The sequence below is a fragment of the Berghia stephanieae genome, chromosome 8, assembly GCF_034508935.2.
Source record: "Berghia stephanieae isolate SIO BIC M18660-M18661 chromosome 8, UCSD_Bste_1.3, whole genome shotgun sequence".
NCBI classification, from domain to species: Eukaryota; Metazoa; Mollusca; class Gastropoda; order Nudibranchia; family Aeolidiidae; genus Berghia; species Berghia stephanieae.
This window is the reverse complement of record NC_088367.1, coordinates 7,052,799-7,079,613: the sequence shown is the minus strand read 5'-3', so window position 1 is coordinate 7,079,613 and position 26,815 is coordinate 7,052,799. Positions and strand designations below refer to the sequence as shown.

The following is a 26,815-nucleotide window of genomic DNA, read 5'->3' as shown; positions in this document are numbered from 1 at the left end:
CTTTTACCCCATGCCTATTTATTACATTTTTATTAGACAAATTATAGGTGTAGTATCAAAGCTAATGTCTTAAATTTTTACATTTTAATGGTAGTTGAATAAAACTATCTATGTACATTCTCATTTTAATACATTTTTCCAATTTTGAAAAGTAGCAAAAATCTCTAGGATTGAGTGAGTTAATATCCTCTAAAATGGGTCCAAAATACTTTCCAAGGTTCTTAAGCCAACATCAACATTTCACCTGTAAAGCGATATTACATTTTTTCGACTAAGTCAACGCTGTCAACGATATTCATTTTGCATCGTTGTATGCTGGATGTGAGTAAAGTGTCTTTTCCAGGGACATCAATTTTAGCCCAAAATTTCGGAACTCGAACCCGACGACTTCAAAGGCGACGTCTAATCCGGGCGGCGTGGCTCAGCGGTACTGTCTTGACTTCGTACCCAAAAGGTACCGAGTTCGACTCACCCGCCTCGTTGAGCCTTGAGTAAGTCACTAGGCCCTACCTCACTTTGCGGCGCTGCAGTTATTCCAACCTTCCCTTGGAATAGACCCTAAAGACAAATTTCCCCAATGGGATGAATAAAGGAATTTTATTTTATATTATTTTATTTTTTAAATATTTTTAAACCCAAGACTTCAATAAATTCCACTTCAATTAGAGGCTGGCCTATAGGGAATGAGATTAGCGGAAGAGTAGCGTCCCTTGATTGGACGTCACCGGCGGAAAAGTTATTAGAGAGAGAACGTCATGTTGGTTGTGCGCATGCGTCTCTAGTCCTTACTTCCGGAGACACTTCACCGAAAGCGAGGACGAGAGAGACGCATGCACAAAACCATGTTGACGTTCTCTCTGTAAGGTGATGTCCAATCAAGGGACGCTACTCTTCCGCTAATCTCATTCCCTATAGTAAAAAGTGTTGGTTGGATAGAAATCATGTCTCCCCTTCTCACACCCCTCTCCCTTCCTTCCTCTCCCACCCCACCCCATCCTTCCTTGTACTCTCGGACAGATGGGTGACCCTCCGTGGAAAGCCGACATCCAAGGCCGGGAGCAGCAGCAGTCTGAAGCACCGGGGTGAGCTCGAGGTCAAGCTGACGTTCCACCACAAGACCCAACAGGAATGCAGTCCTCATCATGGACTCAAGAAACAAAGGCCGAATTCCATACGGTCTTTCGCTCTGGCGTTTGGTAAGTTGGAGGCCTAATACAATTGGAGGCCAGTTTTCTAAATCTCGTTAAGGGGGTACGCGCTGGTCGTGAGGATGGTAGTACTATGAATTCCACTAAAATTATCAAAAATTAGATTAGGGCACTTTCAGGTAATTCAACCTTTCTTTAAGTTGATTTTTCTAATTTTTGAGATTTTCCATCCATGAGATAAATTGAAATGTAAACTTTATTTTAAGCATCAAATAACACAAGAATTCCCTAGATTTGTGTGAATTTTTGAGTTTAAATATGATAAAATAATAGACCGAATGAGAAATTTTAGGGGAAATAATCCTCAATATCTCAAAATGGGAAAAACGAAGTTAGGGAGTTTTGGAAAACCTCTCTTCAATTGGATTCAATAGTCTGATGTCACGCCGCCCGGCAACGGCGGCCATCTTGGTTCTAAACAAAGAAAATCATTACTTTTTATTCTTCAAGCTGGCTAGAACCTTTCATATGTCTTGTGATCAGAATGTATAAAAGTCAAAACAAGATCATATTTATAATGTTTTTTTCTTCTGGATACACTTTTCTGCTCGTCGGAGAAATATTTCATAAGGGCGTCCGCCATTGTTCCGATAGTTTTGAGCCAGTGTTACTAAGTTACCATGCGTCATTAGGAAGGAAGTGACGTTACGACTATTGAATCCTATTATTGTCTTGGTTGACTTCGTTCTTTTTTTAGCTTTTATATAGCGCAATATCCACTAACCGTGCTCAAAGCGCTGTACAAAGGGTTCCTGACCAACAGCTACAGGTACATGTAGAACGAGACATGACCCCTGTAAGGCGATATTTCCAATTTTTATTTCGACAGAGACAACGCTGTTAACGTCCAGATAATACTCATTTGACACCTGAGTAAGGTGAGAGAATGTAAGTAAAGAGCTTGGTCAAGGACTCAACTATGCACTGAGCGAGCCTCGAACCAAAGACCTTCCGATCCGAAGGTGATTGTCATACCACTAGACCACAATTAGGGAACTGGCACTGATGTCAGGTAAAAGTCTGGAAAGGTGTGAATCAAACACTGCCAAACAAAGCTGTAAGAATACATGAAATGACCACCCCAGGCTAGCTGCCATTTTTGGGATGATTTTTTCTTGTATATTTTTGTCTGGCACTGACTGTTCCATACACACCACTCCACAGACAAGTTACCAACAGATTCCTCAGTAATCTTTTTTTTTTTAGAGAGAAGATTTAGATTTTTCACTGTTGTCTGTCTGTGAACGAGATGGTTGAATGGATAAGGCAGATCGCTAACACCGGAGTACGAGCCCCGCCTTCCAGATCTCGTAATACGCTTCCACAGTCATGACGTCACTTCCCTCGTAATGACGCATGGTAGCTTAGTAACTGGCTCAAAACCATCGGAACAATGGCGGACGCCCTTATGAAATATTTCTCCGACGAGCATAAAAGCGTATCCAGAGGGAAAAGATAAACATTAAAAATCTGATCATGTTTTGACTTTTACACATTCTGATCACAAGACATATGAAAAAGTTCTAGTCAGCATGAAGAATAAAAAGTGCCGATTTTCTTTGTTTAGAACCACGATGGCCGCCGTTGCTGGGCGACGTGACATCAGACTATTGAATCCAATTTTATTGAGCAAGCCCTTTGACCCCTAAAGCCCACTTTATGGAGTTGCACTGCCTTTGACTTCCGGGTTATTTCACTTGCCCCTGAAAAAAGTAAAAAGTCCCTGAAGACAGATCTTCCCACGAGAAGAAGAAGAAGAAGAAGAAGGGACAGCGTGGCTCAGCGGTATGGTCTTTGCTTCGTATCCGGAAGGTACCGAGTTCGACTAGCTGTGTGGCCTTGAGCAAGTCACCTAGCCTTAGCTCCTTTTGCGGCGCTGCATTGCGGCTGACGCCTGGGTTATTCCGGTCTTCCTTTGGAATAGATCCTGAAGACAAATTTCCCCAAAGGGAATTTTATTTGTTTTATTTTATTTATTTAAAAAGAAAAAGAAAAATTTATTTTATTCTTTCTCTCATTTAATTTAATTTGTATTTTCTTATTGTATTTTAATTGGATTTAAAATGGCTGGGAAAACATCACGTTCCTTCTTTGGCGGTTTTGTTTTGTTTGGTTGTTTGTTTGTTGTTGTTTTTGTTTTGTCTGGGGGGGGGGGGGGGGGGGGGGCGGGGTTCTGCATTGATCGTGTCTGAGTCGGTGTCCATTTTCAATTCACTGATTCACCTCATGAATGTTGATGAGGACAGCCATAATATATTCAATCAGCCCTCCATTATTCGCCTTATCGGAAATTCCCAAAGGATCCCCTTTCTGCCGTACTCTGTAAATAAAAACAAAAAAAAAACATACTTAAAAGTTTGGCCAGAAAACTCGTCCTTCAAATATCGTTCGATTTAAATGACCCTCATCTTGGCAAAAACTCTCAAACCTGGGACTTCGCGAAGTCTTCCATCAAGCTCCAGGTTTGAGAGTTTTTGACAAGATGAAGGTCATTTAAATCGATCGATATTTGAAAGACGAGTTTTCTGGCCAAAGTTTCAAAGATGGGTTTTTCCAGAGTAGGTACGGCAGCATTGTCTGTGGAGACTGTGGTATTTAGACTATTAGTATTTATAATGGATGTAAGACTTCCAATCAGACTGGCGTACAAGCCGCTGGAAGCTATGGACTATAGATAGAATGAATTTGACGTCAATCTGGTCTTTATTATTGTTTTTTGCCATCCGCATTTATGAGTAATACTCACTAAACGGTATTATCCAGACTATAAAAGTTCATGATTACACATAGTTTTGTGTGTTGGTCCGTTATACTTCCGGATGGCAATGTTATGAACTTCTTAGTCAAGCGCATACTATCTATACAAAGTAATAAACTAAAATAAATATAGCAGCTTCAAATAAAGAAAATCCCTAACATGGAGCGCTTCGGGCTCAAAACCCTTCTTCAGTCAACAACAACAACAACAAAAAAAACAATGAAAACATAGAGACCCCTTCTAAAGCGGTATGAGCAAATTTTTAGTGGATATTGACGCAGTAGTAGTAGTAGTAGTAGTAGTAGTAGTAGTAGTAGTAGTAGTAGTAGTAGTAGTAGTATTAGTAATAGTAATAGTAATAGTAGTAGTAGTAGTAGTAGTAGTAGTAGTAGTAGTAGTAGTAATAGTAGTAGTAGTAGTAGTAGTAGTAGTAGTAGTAGTAGTAGTAGTAGTAGTAGTAGTAGTAGTAATAGTAGTAGTAGTAATAGTAGTAGTAGTAGAGTAGTAGTAGTAGTAGTAGTAATAGTAGTAGTAGTAGTAGTTAGTAATAGTAGTAGATTAGTAGTAGTAGTAGTAGTAGTAGTAGTAGTAGTAGTAATAGTAGTAGTAGTATAGTAGTAGTAGTAGTAGTAGTAGTAGTAGTAGTAGTATGTAGTAGTAGTAGTAGTAGTATGTAGTAGTAGTAGTAATAGTAGTATGTAGTAGTTAGTTAGTGTAATAGTAGTAGTAGTAGTAGTAGTAGTAGTAATAGTAGTAGTAGTAGTGTAGTAGTAGTAGTAGTAGTAGTAGTAGTAGTAGTAGTAGTAGTAGTTAGTAGTAGTAGTAGTAGTAGTAGAGTAGTAGTAGTAGTAGTAGTAGTAGTAGTAGTAGTAGTAGTAGTAGTAGTAGTTAGTAGTAGTAGTAGTAGTAGTAGTTAGTAGTAGTAGTAGTAGTAGTGTAGTAGTAGTAGTAGTAGTAGTAGTAGTAGTAGTAGTAGTGTAGTAGTAGTAGTAGTAGTAGTAGTAGTAGTAGTAGTAGCAGTAGTAAGTAGTAGTAGTAGTAGTAGTAGTAGTAGTAGTAGTAGTAGAGAGCAGTAGCAGCAGCAGTAGTAGTAGTAGTAGTAGTAGTAGTAGTAGTAGTAGTAGTAGTAGTAGTAGTAGTAGTATAGTAGTAGTAGTTGTGTGTTGTTGTGTAGTAGTAGTAGTAGTAGTAGTAGTAGTAGTAGTAGTAGTAGTAGTAGTAGTAGTAGTAGTAGTAGTAGTAGTAGTAGCGTATGGCTACACCTCCAAATTCATTTCTTCAACCCAGCTTCTAAAGTCTTCCTCCACCCTAAGGATGGTTTCGTAGCCACCTTCAAGTTAAGTGACTGGACAGTGGAGAACGATGTGATCGCTGGTCTCTGGGGCTGACATTTCTGGCAGGTGTCACTGTTTCCACTTGGAAACAGTGATATTGACGCATAAATTCATAGGTTGTTGTAGTTGTGGTTGTGTTTGTTGTTGTTGTTGTTGTTATTGTCGTTGTTGACATTCAGAAACCAATGACGTCACAGATTCATGTGTTGTTGTTGTTGTGGTAGGGTTTGTTGTTGTTATTATCGTTGTTGACATTCAGAAGCCAATGACGTAGAGATTCATGTGTTGTTGTCGTCTGTTTTTCTATTCATCCCAGGCGACAAATTCAAATTTGTCCGGAGCCGGTCAGTTCGAGAGAATCGGAAGGACCCAGAGGGCGGTGGCAAGCTGGACAAGTTGTTCGTTGCCAGGGGCGACGGAACCAAGAATGCTGATGGACTCGACGATGTGAGTCATCTATAAATAGATATCTCTCACTTCATTATTTAACTGGGTTGGGGGGGGGGGGGGGGGGGGGGCGAGATGACTGAATTTTTAAATTATTTTTTATATATATATATATATACATCGGGTTTGTCTTCCAGGCCACTTTCCTCTTATCTTTCCAGGACATCTCAATAGACTTCAACCATTATTATCCTAAATGATGATGTTGGTGTTTCACCTCATGATCCACCATTAGGTATTGGTGAAAGAGCTTTTACGTTGATGTCACGGGCAATACTCAGGGGGAACTCTTCATTTCAGAGTGTGTCCAATCAATTTCAGCATTTGGAGGGAAATGGGATATTTCTTGCTACCTTCACCACAGGACTTCAACATGATCTTGTCCTTGTGACGTTTAATGGTGTTTAGTGGATTTCTCCCTAAATTATCTGGCCACTTTTTATATCGTTTACTTACGGTTGACTACTTCCGATTGGAGTAACAGTCACTTCGTATATTTATTATTAAACTTATAATCTTATCATTCACTTGTCGTTGGTATTCTTTTATTTTTAACTTAGTAAGATCACAACATCCTCACATCTTACATCCTCAACTGTATTTTCAGGATTTATTTGAGACATGAGTTTATACAGACGTGTATTTTGACCTCTATGACTTAATTTGTCAACATCTCTTTACTTACTTACTTAATCCTCTTCGGGTCCTGAGGCACAAAGGGCATCCACCAGACATCTCCAATTTTTTGGCGATCGGCTGCTTTTGTGGTGGCTGTATTTCCAAGACAGGCCTGCTTTCTTTAATTCTTTCTCCGTGGTCTTTCGCCAGGTTTCTTTGGGTGTTCCCCGCTTTCCCTTCCCATCTGCTGTCCAGTACAGGGCTGTCTTTATGTTTCTTCATTGGCATCATTGTTTTGTTGTTGTTTTTTCTATGAATTAATCTTTTACAAGCAGTATTCAAAATGACTCTAACGTTACGTCAGATCGTATCGTTTTCATAAAGAGAGAGAGAGAGAGAGAGAGAGAGAGAGAGAGAGAGAGAGAGAGAGAGAGAGAGAGAGAGCATTAACACCGATAATGAATAAACTCTAAAGGGAAAATATGTAACGCTGATGAGGCGTCCTTGCCTGAAATTGTGGAGTGTAGAAGGCTCATTCATGCATTCATTCATCCATTCATTCATTCATTCATTCATTTCACCATTCGTCCAGTCATTCGTTCGCTCATTTATTCATTTCGTTTCTCGTTTGTTTGTTGTTTTTTTTTTTTCTTCTAGCAACTTCAGTATAAGCATGAGAGACGTGTACGTATAATGGTAGTTTTCAATGTGTACCATGTAGATGTGTCATAGATCTATGATGTGTAGTAGAACTCTCACTTCGTGTCTCACATACGTCACATTGTCCTTGTAGCCATAGATTGTACTACTCTCTTCTACTGCCCACTTTATAAAACACATTTTTGTTGTATTTTGGCAGCCATGAGTCTTAAACTCCATATTAAAGAACGATAATCATGAACTCCAGCCGACGTGTACTCGTCTACAGGTCTGATAACCCAAATAATTATGGGCCCATTGTTGTAATGGAAATACTCTCAAACCGAAGCAAAATATCGTCCATTACAACAATGTTGAATCAAGCCCATGATTGCGTTCGGTAATGAGACCTGCTAATGTGTACACGTCGAATTCAACTCCAAAACTGAATTGTTTTCAGAATGCCTTGGACAGGGGATCATATAAACGCTTTGTGCTTGTGTTTTTACGTTGAATAAGCAGGGGCGAAGTGGCAGTGTGTTTAAGGCATTGCACTGTGACTCGGAAGGTCCCAGGTTCGAGCCCCGCTTCAGGCACTTTCGTTTTTTTTTTCCTTGGGTAAGATTCTTAACCCCCAATTTGCTCACTTGGACAACATGGATGATTCCTGTTGACATCAGACATCTTGTTTGATGAGTTATCTATATTACTTCGTGGAATGCCTACGCGACGATATCTTATGATGTCGTGGCGGAAGGACTTAAATTTTTAATTTTGTAAAGCAGTTTTTAGAAGCACTTTTATAAAAGAAGTTTTAAGGATCTTTTGAAAAACCAGAATGACCTTTGACTTCCCTGCGGAATGGAAATCCAACCTGAGGAGTCGAAGACATAAAAATCTCTGTCTCCAACAAGAAGTCATATGACTGGGAAAAAATTTGAGTTTTTATATAGCAAAATATCCACAAAACGTGCTCAAATCGCTTTACAAAATGTCCCTGGCCAATATCAAGTAACATGTATAACGAAATATGACGCCTGTTAAGCGATATTACAATTTTTGTTTCGACAGACAACGTTGTTAACAGTCAGGTACTCATTTTACACCTGAGTACGGTGAGAATGTTGAGTAAAGAGCCTTTTCTCAACTATACCCCGAGCGAGGCTCGAACCCAGGACCTTCCAATCCGAAAGCGAGTGTCATACTACAAGACCACATAGCCAGAGTAACACGACATCAGACACAAGAAATGTAGAAATAAATTTCCAGTTCTTTTGATTTAATGACAAAAACTCGATTTCTCCCTGACATTTCACGTGTTTAGAATGAGTGTGATGTGTCTTTGGTTTCTGTTATTAGCAAGTTAACTTTTCCGTTCCTAAATTACAGCGATCGACAACGAACGACGTGGAAGAAAACGAAGATCTGATCTGTTCTAAGATGTTCGTCGATCGTTGTAGGTTGGGAACGTGGTCGTTAACTTCCGATTGTTAGTATTAGAATGAAAGGATTACCTGATTTGTTTAGCAATATTAGTAGCAATGTCAGTATAATGTATACCTTTAGATATATTAATTTATTTGTTCTCACCTCGTACTTTTGCCCATTCTCCAACAACGTTGTTTCGTCCAGAATTCCTGGACTCACCAGGGAGGTCGTTTAGAATAAAATTCCTCCCAGACACCTCTAAACAACCTCCGTGGTGACTCATTCTCCAACAACGTTGTTTCGTCCAGAATTCCTGGACTCACCAGGGAGGTCGTTTAGAATACAATTCATCCCAGACACCTTTAAACAACCTCCCTGGTGACTCATTCTCCAACAACGTTGTTTCGTCCAGAATTCCTGGACTCATCAGGGAGGTCTTTTAGAATACAATTCATCCCAGACACCTTTAAACAACCTCCCTGGTGACTCATTCTCCAACAACGTTGTTTCGTCCAGAATTCCTGGACTCATCAGGGATGTCTTTAGACTAGAGGTGTCTGGGAGCAATGCTATTTCTCCCAGACACCTCTGAACAACCTCCCTGATGACCCCAGGAATTCTGGCCGAAACAACGTTGTTGGAGAATGTGTAAAAATAACGAGGTGAGAACAAATAAATTAATAATTCGCTCCAAGAAACTGTTGAGCACTCTACGTGGTTCCAGCTAACTCTCCTTATTCTAACCTTTAGATATATTATATGTTTGATTTGTATATTGTGGTATAGGAAAAGGTTTTAATACATTTTAACCTCATTATCATCTTAGTTGTTGACATCATTAGATTGAATTTCGTTGACAAACGGAAGGATTTATATTTTTATTGTTTGAAAATTTGTGCAAATTCAGATCTCATTTTTGACACATAGACGTCTAATTATTAGTTCAAATTATCAGAATTTCGAGAGAAAAAATATCTTAATATAATATTGGGATTCTAGATTTTCTCTTCTTTTTTTTTTTTCTTTTTAAAAAAAAAATTGCTTTTGAATAATTTCATTTTATAAAATTTTCTTTGTTGTTGATTTCAAAGTAGAAAAAAATAGATGCTGAGGAGGTCGTTTTTTGTTGTTTGTTACTGTTTGGGGGCGGGCTGTTTTGTTTTTGTTGTTTTTTTTTGTTTTTGTTTTTTGTATTTTTTTTGTTTAGTTCTTCTTCCTTGTGAGTCTCTCTAAGTTTACTTTACTTTGTATTGGGGAGGGGGGGGGGAAGTTATTTGGTTTGTTTGGAGTATTGTTTGTTCTTTTTTTTTTTTTTTTTTTGGGGGGGGGGGGGTAATTGTGGGTTTGTTTGTTTGTTTGTTCTTTTGTTTGTTTACTTTAGTTTCTTGTTGTTGCTTTTTTTTTGTTTGAGGTGTTTTAAAGGGGGAGGGGTGTTTTTTTTGTTTGTTTGTATGTTTGTTGGGGTTTTTTTTTGTTATTTTTTTGTTTTTGCTTTGTCTTTTGTTGGGTTTTTTTTTGGGGGGGAGGGGGGGGTTTGAAGATACCCCAGTGAATAGAAACAAATGATTTCCTAATTCTCTTTGATGATAAATCTGCCTTCACAACTCCAGATCTCCAGGTCATTTCACCTCATCCACCACCACCAATATCAGCAACATCATCATCATCAAAAACAGCAGCGTCACCACTATATCGGCCGCCCACCGCCTCCCCCTCCCCCTCCACCTCGGCCACCTTCATCCCCCCTCCCCCTGCCCCCTGTCCACTTCTCGGCCCTGGACATCAATCGAATCTACTGGCCTGTGGATGAGGACGTCTCGGTTTGTCTTACTATCTCCCCCCCACCCCCTCCCTCACCCCCCCCCCCCCCTTCATCCCTTCTTCTTTTCATTATCATTGTATTCCGCCGCATTCTGTAAAGACACATTTGAAAATTTTTTGCCAGAAAACTCGTCCTTCAATAGGCTTCAACAGTCGTGACGTCACTTCCCCCGTAATGACGCAGAGTAACTTAGTAACTGGCTCTAAACTATCGGAATAATGGCGGACGGCCTTATGAAATATTTCTCCAACGAGCATAAAAGCGTAGATCCAGAGGAGAAAAACATTATAAATCTGATCATGTTTTGACTTTTATATATTCTGATCACATGACATGTGAAAAAGTTATAGCCAGCATGAAGAATAAAAAGGACCGATTTTCTTTGTTTAGAACCAAGCTGCTCTTTGCCAGGCGGACGTTACATCAGACTATTGAATCCTATTATATCTATCGATTAAAATGATCCTCATTCTTTGAAAAACGCTCAAACCTGGGACTTCAAGAGGATGAGTTTTCTGGCCAAAGATTATTTTGTTTTAATGATGTTTTTTTCACCGTGCGGTCATGTTGCACTGTGACCTTGACGAATGACCACATTTATGACTGGTCATTTCAAAACGGTATTACATTGGGATGGGTTCTGCATGTAACGTATTTGCAGGTCTGATAACCCAAATAGTCAGTGGGGCCTATTGCTATAATGGAAAATCAGTACTCACAATCAAAACAACGCTCAGTTGGTAGAAGGTTCGCTTCATATAGTGAATGAGATGAGCGGAAGAGTAGCGTCCCTTGATTGGACGTCACCTTACATTAAGAACGTCAATGTTTGTTTTGTGCATGCGTCTCTCTCGTCCTCGCTTTCGGTGAAGTGTCTCATGCCGCTTTCATCAGAAGCGAGGACGAGAGACTCATGCGCAAAACCAAATGACGTTCTCTCTCTAATAACTTCTCCGCCGGTGACGTCCAATCAAGGGACGCTACTCTTCCGCTAATCTCATTCCCTATATAGAGGGGCCGAGATCCATCCTGGGTGTAATTCAGATTTTTTTCTAAAACCCACCTGTCCACCCAGTAGTTATTGGGTAGCAGGGTCTATTAGATCTGGCGGAGAGTACTTTGTGATATACTAGCGTCCTGTCCAAAGGATAGCAAGCAATAGCTATTAACCGTTTCAAGCTATAGAAACTGGGATAAACTCCCATGGCTCCATGGGCCGAATGGCTCTGAAGGACTACAGACTATGAAACCAGCGAAAGCTATTGCCCAATGCAACAATGTGAAATCAAGCCCCAAAATTGCGTTCGGTTATCAGACCTGCAAATAATACTACGTGTCAGACGTAGGCTTTTGGCTTTGAAACAAACCAGCCCGACATAACACTGTTTTGAAGCGATAGGTCACAGGATGTGGCGTTTTGTCAGCCTATGGCAGTCTTACATCCATTTATTAAATTGATGTCATGTATCGATGTTGTTGTCTCGGATTTAGTTTGGTCATTTCTCCTCTTGTTTTGTATCGTCGTCATCATTTTGCTTAAAACTGGTTGTATTTTTTGTTATGTTATGTTTAAGTAAATGTGACATCCGGTTTTGTTGTGGGTGCCAAGGGAGATAACGCTATCTTTGTAGAAAAAAATATTGGTAAAACATTTTTTTTAAAATCAGTTTCTATAAAGTGCAATATTTACGTAATAATAGGGAATGAGGTTAGCGGAAGAGTAGCGTCCCTTGAAATGACGTCACCTTACAGAGAGAACGTCATTTTGGTTTTGAAGTGTCTCAAGCCGCTTTCACCGGAAGCGAGGACGAGAGACGCATGCGCACAACCAACATGACGCTCTCTCTCTCTCTCTAATAACTTTTCCGCCGGTGACGTCACAGACTATGGATGACGTCCAATCAAGGGAGGCTACTCTTCCGCTAATCTCATTCCCTATATGCTCAAAGCGATTTACAGGGGACACAAAGTCTGAAATATTTAATACAATATGTGACCCATCGTCTCAAAACGGTATTATGTCGGAACGAACCAGATTCTTAAAAGCCGAATTTAATGTTAAACTGGTCAAAAATATAAATTGTTGTCATTATCACCCTGAAATATGTTATCCAGTCTCCTCAATAAAACATACAAACTCAACACAAGTCTGATATTTCTGGCTATAAATTCAATTATCAACATCTTAACCATGCTGACTTATTACTGTTTTGAGGCGAAGGGTCACATATTAGCAGTTTTTTACTGGCTTAAAGCTTTAGTGGACACAACATAAATTTCTGTTGTTTTTCGTGAATCGCAAAACGATAGTTTGTACATCCTGAAAGCCCTAGTTCTACTGCCGTACTCTTGAAAAACCCATGTTTAAAAATTTGGCCAGAAAACTCGTCCTTCAAATATCGATCGATTTAAATGACCCTCATCTTGGCAAAAGCTCTCAAACCTGGGACTTAGCAAAGTCTTCCATAAAGTCCCAGGTTTGAGAGGTTTTGACGAGATGAAGGTCATTTAAATCGATCGATATTTGAAGGACGAGTTTTCTGGCCAAATTTTTAAATATGTGTTTTTCCAGAGTACAGCAAATATTGTGTTCAGTCTGTACTTATAACTGTTTCTATATTGCTGTGCTTATCCAACCTAATGTGTAGAATTTCATGTTCTGTAAATCACTGTGCTGTGTTATTTTATATTCCATTTTATTTGGTATTTATATTTCTCAATTTTTTCCTCCTTTTTCGTTTACGTTTTTTCCAACTTAGTTTATTTTCAGAGAAGGTTTTTAATTTAAATTGGATTTTTTTTTTGTCCAAATCAAAACGAAAGCAAACTGTAAGTGTCACGGGGCCGTTGGTGACGTCATCTCTGATGTAAATAAACCGATGTGTACATATGGGCCTAGTTTAACATTGTTGACAATATTTTGCGTCATTTTAAAATTTATCTTTGGATATTTATTTCCATAACAACAATGGGCCTATGAGGAATTGGGTGATTAGACCTGCAAATAAGTGTACGTCGAAATAAGCCCTTGATACTCGTGAAATAAATAAAACACATAAATTTCGTTCCCGCTGCTACTTGCATATTTAATAATAGATTGAACGCGAGTGTGGCCTCGTTTTGGCCTGGTTGGCATGGAGACTATTTTAAAGTTGTTTGAAGTGTGTTTCCATGACAACAATGACGAGACTATTTGAGTTGTCAGACGTGCCAATGGAAATATTGCTGCTTGAAGCTCGAAGGAAAAAATAACGATAAGTATTGAATTGTGAGCTTCGATTTATTAGACGAAGACAGATACTATGGACGTTTCGGGTTTCCCCTTTATCTCTTTCGTCCTTAGTGGTTTATTCGTCGTGTTTTGTTGATAAAAGGGAAATCCGAAACGTCCATAGTAGATGTCTTCGTCTTATGAATTGGAGCTTACAATTCAATACTTATCGTTATTTTTCAGACTTGTAAGTGATAAATGAATAATGTGAAATTGAATGTAAGCTTCAATTTAATTACAAAAACAGATCGAATGAACGTTTCGGGTTTCCCCTTTATCAACAAAACAGGATGAATGAAACACCTTATTTATTTCTTCGAGATTCGAGTAGCAACATTTACAATAGACTTGTAAGCGGCAAATCGTAGATTATCTGTAGCCAATCAATGCAATGTGCGGCTATGTGGTCTAGTGGTATGACACTCGCTTTCGGATCGGAAGGTCCTGGGTTATAGCCTCGCTCGGCGCATAGTTGAGTCCTTGGAAAAGACTCTTTACTCACATTCTCTCACCGTACTCAGATTAAAACGAGTACCTGGCGTAACAGCGTTGTCTTTGTCCGAAAAATTGTAACTTCGCCTAACAGGCGGCATGTCCCGTCCTATATGTTAAATGTTGCTGTTGACCAGGGACCCCTTGTAAAGCTCTTTGAGCACATTTAGTGGATATTGCGCTATATAAAAAGCTCAATTAATTGTTAAACCAGTTGACTGTCAAAATCTGGAAAAACTGGTATGTACAATTATGGCCAGAAAAGTTTTCCTTTGAATATCGATAGATTTAAATGACCTTCACCTTGGCAAAATCTCTCAAACCTAGGACGTTAAGAAAGACTTCGCGAAGTCCCAGGTTTGAGAGTTTTTCACAGATTCAGATGAGGATCATTTAAATCTATTGATATTCGAAGGACGAGTTTTCTGGCCAATTTAATTGTTAAAATACAAGTTTTTTGTCCAGAGTTTGGCGGTTAAATGGTCAAATTATCAGACTCATAACGATTCTCGTCTGATGAGTAAACAAACGATCCTAATTCAACCACGTGACTTGTGTTTGCTTTTCTTTTCTTTTATTCTCCCTTATTTAAAATAAAATGTTTTCATAATTACTTTTTGGTTATTTGGCATTTTCATTGCTATTTTTGTGTTCATTTTGTGTCGTATGCTTATAGTAATACTCTATTTTGATTTGCGTTTATACGTAGACATCTGGTTATATTGTGCGTCTGTGTGTGTGTGTGTGTGTGTGTATGTGTGTACGTGTGTGTGTGTGTGTTTGATTGTTTAAGAATTAATGTCACATCACTATTTTTATATTTATTATATTTACACTCATTTCTCACGGACACACTGATGGCTGTGCTTCTAAAAAATATAAACTATTTCCTGTTTCCTGTTTCTCGAAAGCAGCAAATTTCTATTTTTAGAATCTGGCCACCAGTGGGTTTGTGTTTAATTATAACGAATTTTATGGTAACATTTTGTTTATCGTGTTTGGTTGTCATGTTAACAAGGTCCATAAACAACGAGCTGCTTGTGAAGGGAATAAATATTAAAATGGGATAAAATTCTATGTACCTTAACCAGTGAACTATCGCACTCTGGAAAAACGAGCAATTTAAAATTTGGCCAGAAAATTCTTCCTTCAAATATCGATCGATCAATTTATGACCTTTTTGGCCAAAAAAAAAAACCACTTTCAAACCTGGGACTTCGCAAGGTCTTCTTCCGTCTAGTCCCAAGTTTGTGAGTTTTTGCTAAGATGAGTGTCATTTAAAACGATGGATATTTGAAGGACGAGTTTTCTGACCAAAATTTTTAATACGTGTTTTTCCAGATTGCGAGAGTGAACGGGTTCAAACGAGAAGGGATTTGATGGCTGTCAGCTTTTGATGAGAACAGGACGGAAGATGACAGGAAATTTACACTTACCTTATTTCTGTGGGAACTTAACTTTATAACCTTCAGTTTCATAAGGCCCGTGGGGGACGGCGTGGCAAATCCATGGAAATGCGCTATCTATATAAATGTTCATATTTAATTATTTTGTTTCTACATTTTAAAATCTTTTTTAAAAAACTCAATTGTTACTAAATACCTATATTTGTAATTTTGGTCAGTTTCAGGCTTTAAGACGCAGACATGTCTATCTACTACGAAAACTTCGTAGTCATACGAATTTTCGGGTCCTTATTAACAATTATATAAAGATTTTTAATTCAATAAACTTTTCTAAAACAAAGTTTTGTTGACAGAAATAGTATATAAAGGAGTTTAAAGCATGAATCTAATGTATTTAATCGCAAATTGGTCATTTTTTATGGTAGTTATAATGTCTACTATGTTGTTATTACCCCTGAAAAGTACGAATTTTTCCCATTCCAAACAGTGTAAATGTTGCTGCTCGAAGCTCGAAGAAATAAATAATAACGTGAAGTTGAATGTAAGCTTCAATTTAATTACAAAAACAGATCAAATGAACGTTTCGGGTTTCCCTTTTATCAACAAAACAGGATGATTGAAACACCACAGATGAATGAGATGATGACCACATCATCTTAATTCATCTGTGGTTTTCAATCATCCTGTTTTGTTGATAAGGGGAAACCCGAAACGTTCATTTGATCTGTTTTTGTAATTAAATTGAAGCTTACATTCATCAATCCATTCCAAATAGGCAGTTCGACTAGGGATGGCTATACTTCTATCTCCTGTTTTATAATCTAATCTCCCCTGATTTCATTGTCCTCTCCAGGATGGCTTGACCAGGAGTTACAGCCTGTCCGCTGCTTACATCAAGTCAATGTCCTTGGACCGACAGGCGGTCAGCCTCGCCAGCAACAGCCACATCGCCACCACAACCACATCCACCGCCAAAAGTACAACAACCACCACCACAACCACCAACAAAAACAACAACAACAACCACCACAACGGTGCCAACATCCGCGCGAGGCGAGAAGCTGATGGAACGGCATTCCGCGACTCGTCGTCCAGGGGTTCTGGGTTCGTACCCAGCCACTACCAGGAAACAGGTGAGAGTCTCTCCAGAAAACTATCAATGAAAGTTCAAGATAGCGCGTACGTGTCACAGTGGTAAGGTCTTTGCTTCACACCCTAATACAGTACTGCTTTAGGTTCCCCGACACGCTCTGTGGCCTAAGCTCACTTTGTGGCGCTGAACTGCGACAGACGCAGGTTTATTCCAGCCTTCCCTTGGAATCCCACTTGTAGTCCTTCAGAGCTATTAGGCCGATAGAACCGGAGGAGTTTATCCCGGTTTCTGTAGCGTGAAACGGGCAATAGCAGTTGCTTGCTATCCTTTCGATAGGACGATTATTCTTATCGCAAAGCACTTTCCGCCATATTTAACAGACTCAGCTTCTCATTCACTGCTGGGTAGACAAGGGGGGGGGGGGGTCAGAAAAAAATCTCGACTGTACCCGGGATCGATGTCCGTCCACTTGATTGTGAAGCCAGTGCTCTACCAACTGAGCTATCAGGCTCCCTCACCCTAATGGTACTGGTTTAGATGTCCAACCACGCTCTATGGACTTGGGCAAGTCACCACTTCACTTGGGCAAAGTTCACTCTGTGGCGCTGAACTGCGGCAAGTCACTTCGCCCAAGTCCACCTTGTGGCGCTGAACTGCGGCAAGTCACTTCGCCCAAGTTCAATTTGTGGCGCTGACTGCGGCAAGTCACATCGCCCAAGCTCACTTTGTGGCGCTGAACTGTTGCCAAGTCACTTCGCCCAAGTTCACTTTGTGGCGCTGAACTGTTGCCAAGTCACTTCACCCAAGCTCACTTTGTGGCGCTGAACTGCGGCAGACGCAAGGTTATTCCAGTCATCCCTAGGAATGGACCCTGGAAAATAATTTGCCTTTGAGGACAAATAAAGGGACTTGTGTAGATTTTGTCATTTCTTGTTGCACATGTTTGTTTTGTTTTTTTCATTTTGCCCTGATTATACATCTCTCTCTCTCTCTCTCTCTCTCTCTCTCTCTCTCTCTCTCTCTCTCTCTCTCTCTCTCTCTCTCCTCTCTCTCTCTCTCTGTCTCTCTCTCTCTCTCTCTTTCTCTCTCTCTCTCTCTCTCTCTTTCTCTCTCTCTCTTCTTCTCTCTCTCTCTCTCTCTCTCTCTTCTCTCTCTCTCTCTCTCTCTCTCTCTCTCTCTCTCTCTCTCTCTCTCTCTCTCTCTCTCTCTCTCTCTCTCTCTCTCTCTCTCTCTCTCTCTCTCTCTCTTTCTCTCTCTCTCACACACACATTCTCGTGTATTTATTTCCCATTCCATATTATGACTGTTTATTACCACCTCCCACCCAGGTGTGAATCAGCTCCATTCTCAGTCCATGTACAATCTACCCGGAAGTCGCCAGAGCTACGGTGACCACCCTCTTCACCGATCCTCCTCTTCATCGACCACCACGACCACCACCGCTCCGCCCCCTTACGACCCCCATCCAAATCCTCACCACCGGCCTATGATGCAATCCAAAGACGATACCGACTTGTATTCGATACCACGTCATCATAGACGAACTGTGTCGGATTATCAAATATCGCCAGGATACAATAACAACAGCAATACCAACCACTCACTCCAAAACTCGCCCAACCCAGCTGGGCTTTTCTCTGACCATAGCTTACCCAGGCCGTCTCAGGCCGTTTATGAAAGCATCAAGGAAAGAACTGAACCAGAAAATTCTCCATCCTCCTCGTCCTTATCCTCAGACGACCCCGAAAGCGTCCCTAAACCCAAATCTCGCGGGAAGAGATTTGCTCGAAGGGACGTTCCAGTTATGGGGAGTAGCGGGAGAGATTACGCCAAAATCAGCGGAATGGCCGCTCCCTTGTCTGTGAATATAAACGCAACTCATTCATCGTCATCATCGTCTAGAACTTTAACAAATACAGCAGTACCATCTAACGCTAACTCCTCCACCACCACCACCACCACCACCACCAACCCCGCACTCCCATCCTCTTCATCGACGTCGTTATCATACATTCAACAACATCAACAGCAATTACTTCAACAAAGCATCTCGTCCACGTTTAGCACGAGAGACTCTGGTATCGTAGACGACAGATCTTCATCCCAGACCAACTCTCACGACGGAGGGAGTTTCACCACTCCAGACGGAACCCTGTCCAGCGCGGGCATCCCAGCCTCCATTCTGTCCAACACGAGCACAGCTCTGTCCAACCACGACTCATTCCACCATCCCAGTGACTATAACAACCAACTTCCCCACCACCATCATCCTCATCAGCAGCAACAGTTTCAGCAGCAACAGCACCCCGTTTCCTCGTCAAATATTCTCAAATCTTCTCACAAATTGTCCAATTTCGAAGACTCCGGCAATATCGCCAGAGCCAACAGCAGTGGAAGTATATTCTATCACGTAACCTCAACACGTGACATCCAGTTCCAAGGAGGTCCGGCTGGGCTGATGGCCAAGGAGAGCAGTGTTAAAAAACAGATGTCGGCCCACCAGAGTCACCAGCTGTCGGCCCACCCGAGTCACCAGGTGTTGGGTAGTAGAGATGGTGGGGGTGGAGGCAGCGGTGGTGGTGGGGGTTTTGCTGGAGTTGCCGGTACTTGTGGCCAAACGGAATTGGTGGTCAGGAAAAGGACTCGGGGTCAACGTGACCGCTTACGTCAGATGAGACAGGGTAAGAAAGGTTTATTTCAAAACGTTTTTAGCAATTGAGTTTTATATAGCGCAATATCCACTAAACGAACTCAAAGCGCTTTACAAAGTGTCCCTGGCCAACAGCAAGACTTAACATTTAGGACGGGACATGACACCTGTTAGGTGATATTACATTTTTTTTTCGGACAGAGACAACGCCATACTCATTTTACACCTGAAAATGGTAAGAGAATGTGTGTAAAGAGCCTTTTCCAAGGACTCAGCTATGCGCCGAGCGAGGCTCGAACCCAGGACCTTCCGATCCGAAAGCGAATGTCATACCACTAGACCACATAGCCGCACTAAAACGTTTCAAAACTTACCCTATAACACTTATCTACGTCCTTTTATATAATTTCCTAATTTTCCTAAAGACTCACCATATGTTTTCTTTTCGTCTCTCAAACTTTTCTTCAATTGCCATTCCATTTCCAGTAATATATATTATATATATATATATATATATATATATATATTTATATATATATAATATATATATATATATATTATATTATATATTATTATTATTATTATATTTTTCTTACTGGCTTTGTATTTTCTTTAAATTTAACCCTTTTTCGGCGAGACTGAATTCTTTACTCCACATGTTTTCAATAATTACTCAATCTTGTCCCCGCTGGATTCCATTAGAGCATTAAATACAATGAATGAGTGAAAATGGAGAGGCTTCGTATGGGAACAAAACAGACATTGGACGTTTCGGGTACAATCTCTTCGTCAGCACAACAATACACAAATTAACGTGGAGAGCAAATATTATTTGTTTTCCACGTTAATTTGTGTATTGTTGTGCTGACGAAGGGTTTGTACCCGAAACGTCCATTGTCTGTTTTGTTCCCATACGAATCCTCTCCATTTTCACTCTTTCGTTAGTATTTTCACAATCACAGGCTACAGGCAGCCACTGCCGTTTTCTATTAAATAAAATGACAATGCGATCCGAGCTCCAAATAAAGCCTGGGTCGCATCGATCTTACTGCTCTCTTTCTGAAAACGATAAATAAATATTATGCTAGGTGATGGTTAAATCGAATACCGTTTGCAAAGGGTTAATACGATTCAAATCATTTTCTACATATGCCTAAATGTTTACACAGACATTTCCATTGTCTCCAAAACAGACAACAGATTTAATGTCCCTATAGGGAATGAGATTAGCGGAAGAGTAGCGTCCCTTGATTGGACGTCACTCATAGTCTGTGACGTCACCGGCAGAAAAGTTATTAGAGAGAGAACGTCATGTTGGTTGTGCGCATGCGTCTCTCGTCCTCACTTCCGCGGGAACGAGAGACGCATGCGCACAACCAACATGACGTTCTCTCTCTAATAACTTTTCCGCCGGTGACGTCACAGACTATGGGTGACGTCCAATCAAGGGACACTACTCTTCCGCTAATCTCATTCCCTATAGCCAATATTATTTGCGAATATTTTGTTGTATCGGAATTAAAGTGCATGTAGTCAAGGCAACAAATAATATTGGCTATTTTATTATATTAAATCTGTCTGTTGTCTGTTTTCTAACGTCGTTCCTCCTTTATCAATGGCCTGTAAAGACGACGTACACTTATTTTCAGGTCTGGTAACCCAATCCATTTAAGGGCTCATTGTTGTCATGGAAATCTCTTTTTTTTTTAAATCAAAATATTGTCCATTACAAATATGTTAAACTAGGCCCATAATTGCGTTTGGATGTCAGACCTGCATATATGTACACACATCTTGTAGACATCTAATCCTCATTTAACCATTTACTAATCTGCTCTACTCTGGAAAAAAAAAAAAACAAGTTTGTTTGTATATTTTTTTTATTTTGGCCATAAAACTCGTCTTCCGAATTGGATTCAATAGTCTGATGTCACGTCGCCTAGCAACGGCGGCCATCGTGGTTCTAAACAAAGAAAATCATTATGGCTAGAACTTTTGATATGTCTTGTGATCAGAATGTGTAAAAGTCAAAACATGATCAGATTTATAATCGGTTTTTTTTCCTCTGGATACGCTTTTATGCTCGTCGGAGAAATATTTCATAAGAGCGTCCGCCATTGTTCCGATAGTTTAGAACCAGTTACTAAGTTACCATGCGTCATTACGAGAGAAGTGACGTTACGACTGTTGAAGCTTATTATATCCATTGATTTAAATGACCTTCACCTTGGCACAAACTCTCAACCCTGAGACTTTGTTGAAGACTGCCTTAATTGAAGTCCCAGGTTTGAGAGTTTTAGACAAGGTGAAGATCATTTAAATCAATCGATATTTGAAAACAGAGTTTCTGGCCATATTTTTGAAAACTTGTCCATTTTCTGAGTACGACATTTATCTGCCTGTTTTAGTATTATTATTTTTATTATTTTTTTCGGGAGACCTTCCATAAGCTACTACATCCCAAGTATTCTTGTTCTAGTAGGGGGTTTGGGAGGGGGGAAACTTTTTTCTTTTTAAGTCCCCCCCCCCCCCACCATCCCCTACACTAGAATTCTAGTAGGGGGTTTGGGAGGGGGGAGACTTAAAAAAATAAAGTTTCCCCCCTCCCAAACCCCCTACTAGAACAAGAATATTTGGGATGTAGTAGCTTATGGAAGGTCTCCCTTTTTTTCTATTATATTTTATTTTATTTTGATTTTATTTTTTTTCCTGTAGACATCTAGATGATTTAGGTTGGCGTTTTATTGATACTAACCTGCTGGAAAATGGGGACTGTACAAAGTATTAATAAACAAAAATGAATATAATTGGTTTATAAAAAGAACAAAATTATACCAAACACGGAACGTTTCGGGGTTAAAACCCTTCTTCAGCCAACAACAACAAAAATAAACGATTAAAACGTAAATATACATGACTAAAAATAACAGATCAACGATCTGGTATTTTAGTAATGTATTTATGTGTTCAAATTTTGTTGTTGTTGTTGTTGTTAGCTGAAGAAGGGTTTGGAGCCCGAAACGGTCCGTGTTTTGTATTTTGTTCTTTTTCTAAAGATGTTATATTATATTCCTTTTATTTTTGGTTTATGAGCGTTATATTGATGATTTTATGGCAAGTTATCTATCTATCTATCTATCTATCTATCTACCTTTTCACCTTCTTTCCATCTTGGTGAAACTATTTGATATTCGTGTGACCACAGTCTCAGAACGGTGTTAGATCGGAATTATGTCGGGTTTGCGGCGCTGCACTGCGGCTAACGCCTGAGTTATTCCAGTCTTCCCTTGGGATAGACCCTAGAGACAAATTTCCTCCTTGGGATGAAAAAAGGGAATTTTATACATTTATTATTTTATTATTATTGTTTTTATAATCTGAAGAAAATTGACTGTAAAATAATCAGAATGAGAACATTTCTACTTTTTAAAGCAGAAGAAACAAAACCCACATTTTCCAATGAAAACAGGGATTTGAACTCTAGTGTTATCAGTTTGGGCGGGGGGGGGGGGGTCCCGATAGATCAGTTGATAGAGCACTCGCTTCACAAGCAAAGTTGACCAAGATCGATCCCGGGTGCAGTCGAGATTTCGTTTCAACTGACTCCCCTCTCCACCCAGCAGTGATTGGGTAGCTGAGTCTGTTAGATCTGGCGGAAAGTACTTTGCGATAGACTAGCGTCTTATCCAAAGGGTAGCAAGCAATTGCAGCTGTCCGTTTCCCGCTATAGAAACAGGGAAAAACTCTCCGGCTCCGTGAGGCCAGGTGGCTCTGAAGGACTCCTGTACTTTCTTTTATTAGTTTAGATTGAGACCGTTTTGCGACGACGGGTCATATTTTTATCCAATACTAAAAGGTGTTACATTAACCCCCCCCCCCTCCCCCCCTCCCTATTTATGACGTCAATAACTTAACACTGTATAATGGTTTTTTTATTTGGTCATTTTTAGGACAATCTGGGCAATCCTGGCGTTAGAAAAAACGTGTCCACAAAATTATTTGCGCACCTTTTTTTTTTTTAACTCACTCAATCCTACGAGTTTGTTTGTTTTTTTGCTACCTTTCAAAATTGGATAAAAATTATTTAAAATGAGCATATCTATGCATTGTAGATAGATAGTTTTATTCAACTATCATTTAACATGTGAAAACCAAAAACATTAGCTTTGTTACTAGATACGCCTATAATTTGTCTCAGAAAAATGTAATAAATAGGCATGGGATAAAAGTAACCCCGGGTATACTACGGATATAGTCGGTGTTAGGGTTGAGTGAGTTAACTACGGATATAGTCGGTGTTAGGGTTGAGTGAGTTAACTACGGATATAGTCGGTGTTAGGGTTGAGTGAGTTAACTACGGATATAGTCGGTGTTAGGGTTGAGTGAGTTAACTACGGATATAGTCGGTGTTAGGGTTGAGTGAGTTAACTATGGATATAGTCGGTGTTAGGGTTGAGTGGGTAAACTACGGATATAGTCGGTGTTAGGGTTGAGTGAGTTAACTACGGATATAGTCGGTGTTAGGGTTGAGTGGGTAAACTACGGATATAGTCGGTGTTAGGGTTGAGTGAGTTAACTACGGATATAGTCGGTGTTAGGGTTGAGTGAGTTAACTACGGATATAGTCGGTGTTAGGGTTGAGTGAGTTAATCTACCAGACGCGTTTTATTTAACGGTTATTCATTTTTTTTAAATATTATTTTACAAAATAAAAGGTGTAACATAGTTTGTTTTGGTTTGTTGTTTTGTTTTTTTTTTTGAAGTCTTTTGTTCATTTCCAAGAGGAAATTTGTTTGCATGGTCATTTTCAAGGGAAGACTGGAAAAAAAACCGGGCGTTAGCCACAGTGCAGCGCCACAAAGTGAGCGAGGGTGAGGTGATTTGTTTCAAGGCCGGAGAGATCAGTGGAGAGTCGAACTCGGTACCTTTCGGGTCCGAAGCAAAGACCGTACCGCTGAGCCAAGCTGCCTTAACACTGACATCATGTGTGAAACGAAAATTGGCTATAAAGCTTTTTTTCTCTTTAAGGAAAGTAAAAATAAGAGTTTGATGAAATTCTGGGTTAGCCTATTTCTTGTCCTTAATGACATTCTGGGGTAGCCTTTTTATTGTCCTTAATGACATTCTGGGGTAGCCTATTTATTGTCCTTAATGACATTCTGGGGTAGCCTATTTATTGTCTTAATGACATTCAGGGGTAACTTATTTATTGTCCTTAATGACATTCTGGGGTAGCCTATTTATTGTCCTTAATGACATTCTGGGGTAGCCTTTTTATTGTCCTTAATGACATTCTGGGGTAGCCTATTTATTGTCCTTAATGACATTCTGGGGTAGCCTATTTATTGTCTTAATGACATTCAGGGGTAACTTATTTATTGTCCTTAATGACATTCTGGGGTAGCCTATTTATTGTCCTTAATGACATTCTGGGGAAGCCTATTTATTGTCCTTAATGACATTCTGAGGTAGCCTATTTATTGTCCTTAATGACATTCTGGGGTAGCCTATTTATTGTCCTTAATGACATTCAGGGGTAGCCTATTTATTGTCCTTAATGACATTCTGAGGTAGCCTATTTATTGTCTTAATGACATTCTGGGGTAGCCTATTTATTGTCTTAATGACATTCTGGGGTAGCCTATTTATTGTCCTTAATGACATTCAGGGGTAACTTATTTATTGTCCTTAATGACATTCTGGGGTAGCCTTTTTATTGTCCTTAATGACATTCTGGGGTAGCCTATTTATTGTCCTTAATGACATTCTGGGGTAGCCTATTTATTGTCTTAATGACATTCAGGGGTAACTTATTTATTGTCCTTAATGACATTCTGGGGTAGCCTATTTATTGTCCTTAATGACATTCTGGGGTAGCCTATTTATTGTCCTTAATGACATTCTGGGGTAGCCTATTTATTGTCTTAATGACATTCAGGGGTAACTTATTTATTGTCCTTAATGACATTCTGGGGTAGCCTATTTATTGTCCTTAATGACATTCTGGGGTAGCCTATTTATTGTCCTTAATGACATTCTGAGGTAGCCTATTTATTGTCTTAATGACATTCTGGGGTAGCCTATTTATTGTCCTGAATGACATTCTGGGGTAGCCTATTTATTGTCCTTAATGACATTCTGAGGTAGCCTATTTATTATTATCCTTCATACTTTCCATTTGTTTCATGCACGCTATGCTTCATTTGCATAAATTAACATATTATAATATACACATATACTGCTTATTTTGCTTCCAATTTACTAACACAAGCTTTCCTCACTCTCTCACCCCCACTAACACCCTATGCCCCACCCCTCTAACAACACCCTATGCCCCACCTCCACCACTAACACCATATGATCCCCCCCCCCCCCCACTAACATCCTATACCCCACCTCCCATCACTCCACCCTTACTAAAATCTTCACTTTAATCAAACGCTTTTTCTTGTTCTTACACGCGTTTCATTTCTTTGACAATTTATATTTTGAATTTCTATCATTTCTATCAATAATCTCTGTCGTTTATCTCCCTTTGTTTTTCACTTTAACTTTAATTCGTTCTTTTTCCTTTGTATTTGTCTCCCTTTTGACTCATTGTAACAATAAATATGACTATGACGATATATTCGTGTTCTCACTGTCCTTATCTTCACGAATGCTCGATGTTGTCATTTATTGGGACTGTAACCTTTAACCTTCTATTTTTAATTCCGATCTTCATGTTCCTTCAATTCTTCTATCAATTAAATAATATCTCTTTGGTGACCTATCTTCTACACTGTCACTTCAACTCGTCTATCACTCTATCTATCACTTTCCACTTCTCCTGTCGTCTAGACAACCTTTTTGACACCCTAGCCCTTCCCCTCCCTCCAGACAACAGACGAGTCACCGTGCCAGGATTGACCAATCACCATCAAGCGTCGTCTGGTCTCTATGACGACAGCCTTTCGGATTTCAGCGACGAGGATCGGAACGAAGTCTCAGAGAATCTCGTGTCTGCCTACAAGAATATGACCAAGGAGGTAAATGCGGATTCCACTGTATTTGTTCTATTTATAGATTCAATTTTCAGCATCTGAATGACCGTGACAAAATAACGATTTGAGGTGGTGGGTCACATTTTGTATTATAAAAAAAAATTATGCGCTTCTACCACGACATCATAAGATCCCGTCGCCTAGGCATTCCATAAAGGAATATAGATAATTCATCAAACAAGATGTCTGATGTCAACCGGAATCACCCATGTTGTCCAAGTGAATAAATTGGGCGTTAATAATCTTGCCCAAGGAAAAATCGAAAGTGCCTGAAGCGGGGCTCGAACCCGGGACCTTCCGGGTCACAGTGCAACGCCTTAACCACTCGGCCACTTCGCCCCAATTTTGTATTCAAAACTACCAGAAAAGACCAGTTTTATTCCGTTTATTTTGGGTCTTTATACAGTATTTGCTGGTTGCTTCATTCAAAATGAGATCTTTAAAAAGCCTCGTATTAACTGCTATACTTCAGAAAGACGCGTATTTAAAAATTTGGCCAGAAAACTCGTCCTTCAAAAATCGATTGATTTGAATGACCCTCATCTTGTCAAACACTCTCAAACCTGTGAATTGATGGAAGACTTCACGAAGTCCCAGGTTTGAGCG

The 26,815-nt window shown here is 39.7% G+C and overlaps 1 protein-coding gene across 4 annotated transcripts in view; it reads left to right on the top strand.

The window, feature by feature from the left end:
• Window positions 1–26,815, top strand: part of LOC144978095 (uncharacterized) — a 182,164-nt gene that overhangs the window by 154,471 nt on the left and 878 nt on the right. For 2 of the 4 annotated variants that reach the window (XM_078923674.1, XM_078923673.1), the window contains exons 6-10: window positions 1,018–1,196; window positions 5,617–5,747; window positions 16,277–16,556; window positions 17,845–19,197; window positions 26,007–26,194. In XM_078923674.1, the coding sequence (XP_078779800.1) occupies window positions 1,018–1,196; window positions 5,617–5,747; window positions 16,277–16,556; window positions 17,845–19,197; window positions 26,007–26,194 (2,131 nt within the window). Of the gene's footprint in view, window positions 1–1,017; window positions 1,197–5,616; window positions 5,748–9,875; window positions 10,253–16,276; window positions 16,557–17,844; window positions 19,198–26,006; window positions 26,195–26,815 lie in introns of those variants that run through there. The other 2 variants (XM_078923675.1, XM_078923676.1) reach the window with 2 other exon arrangements.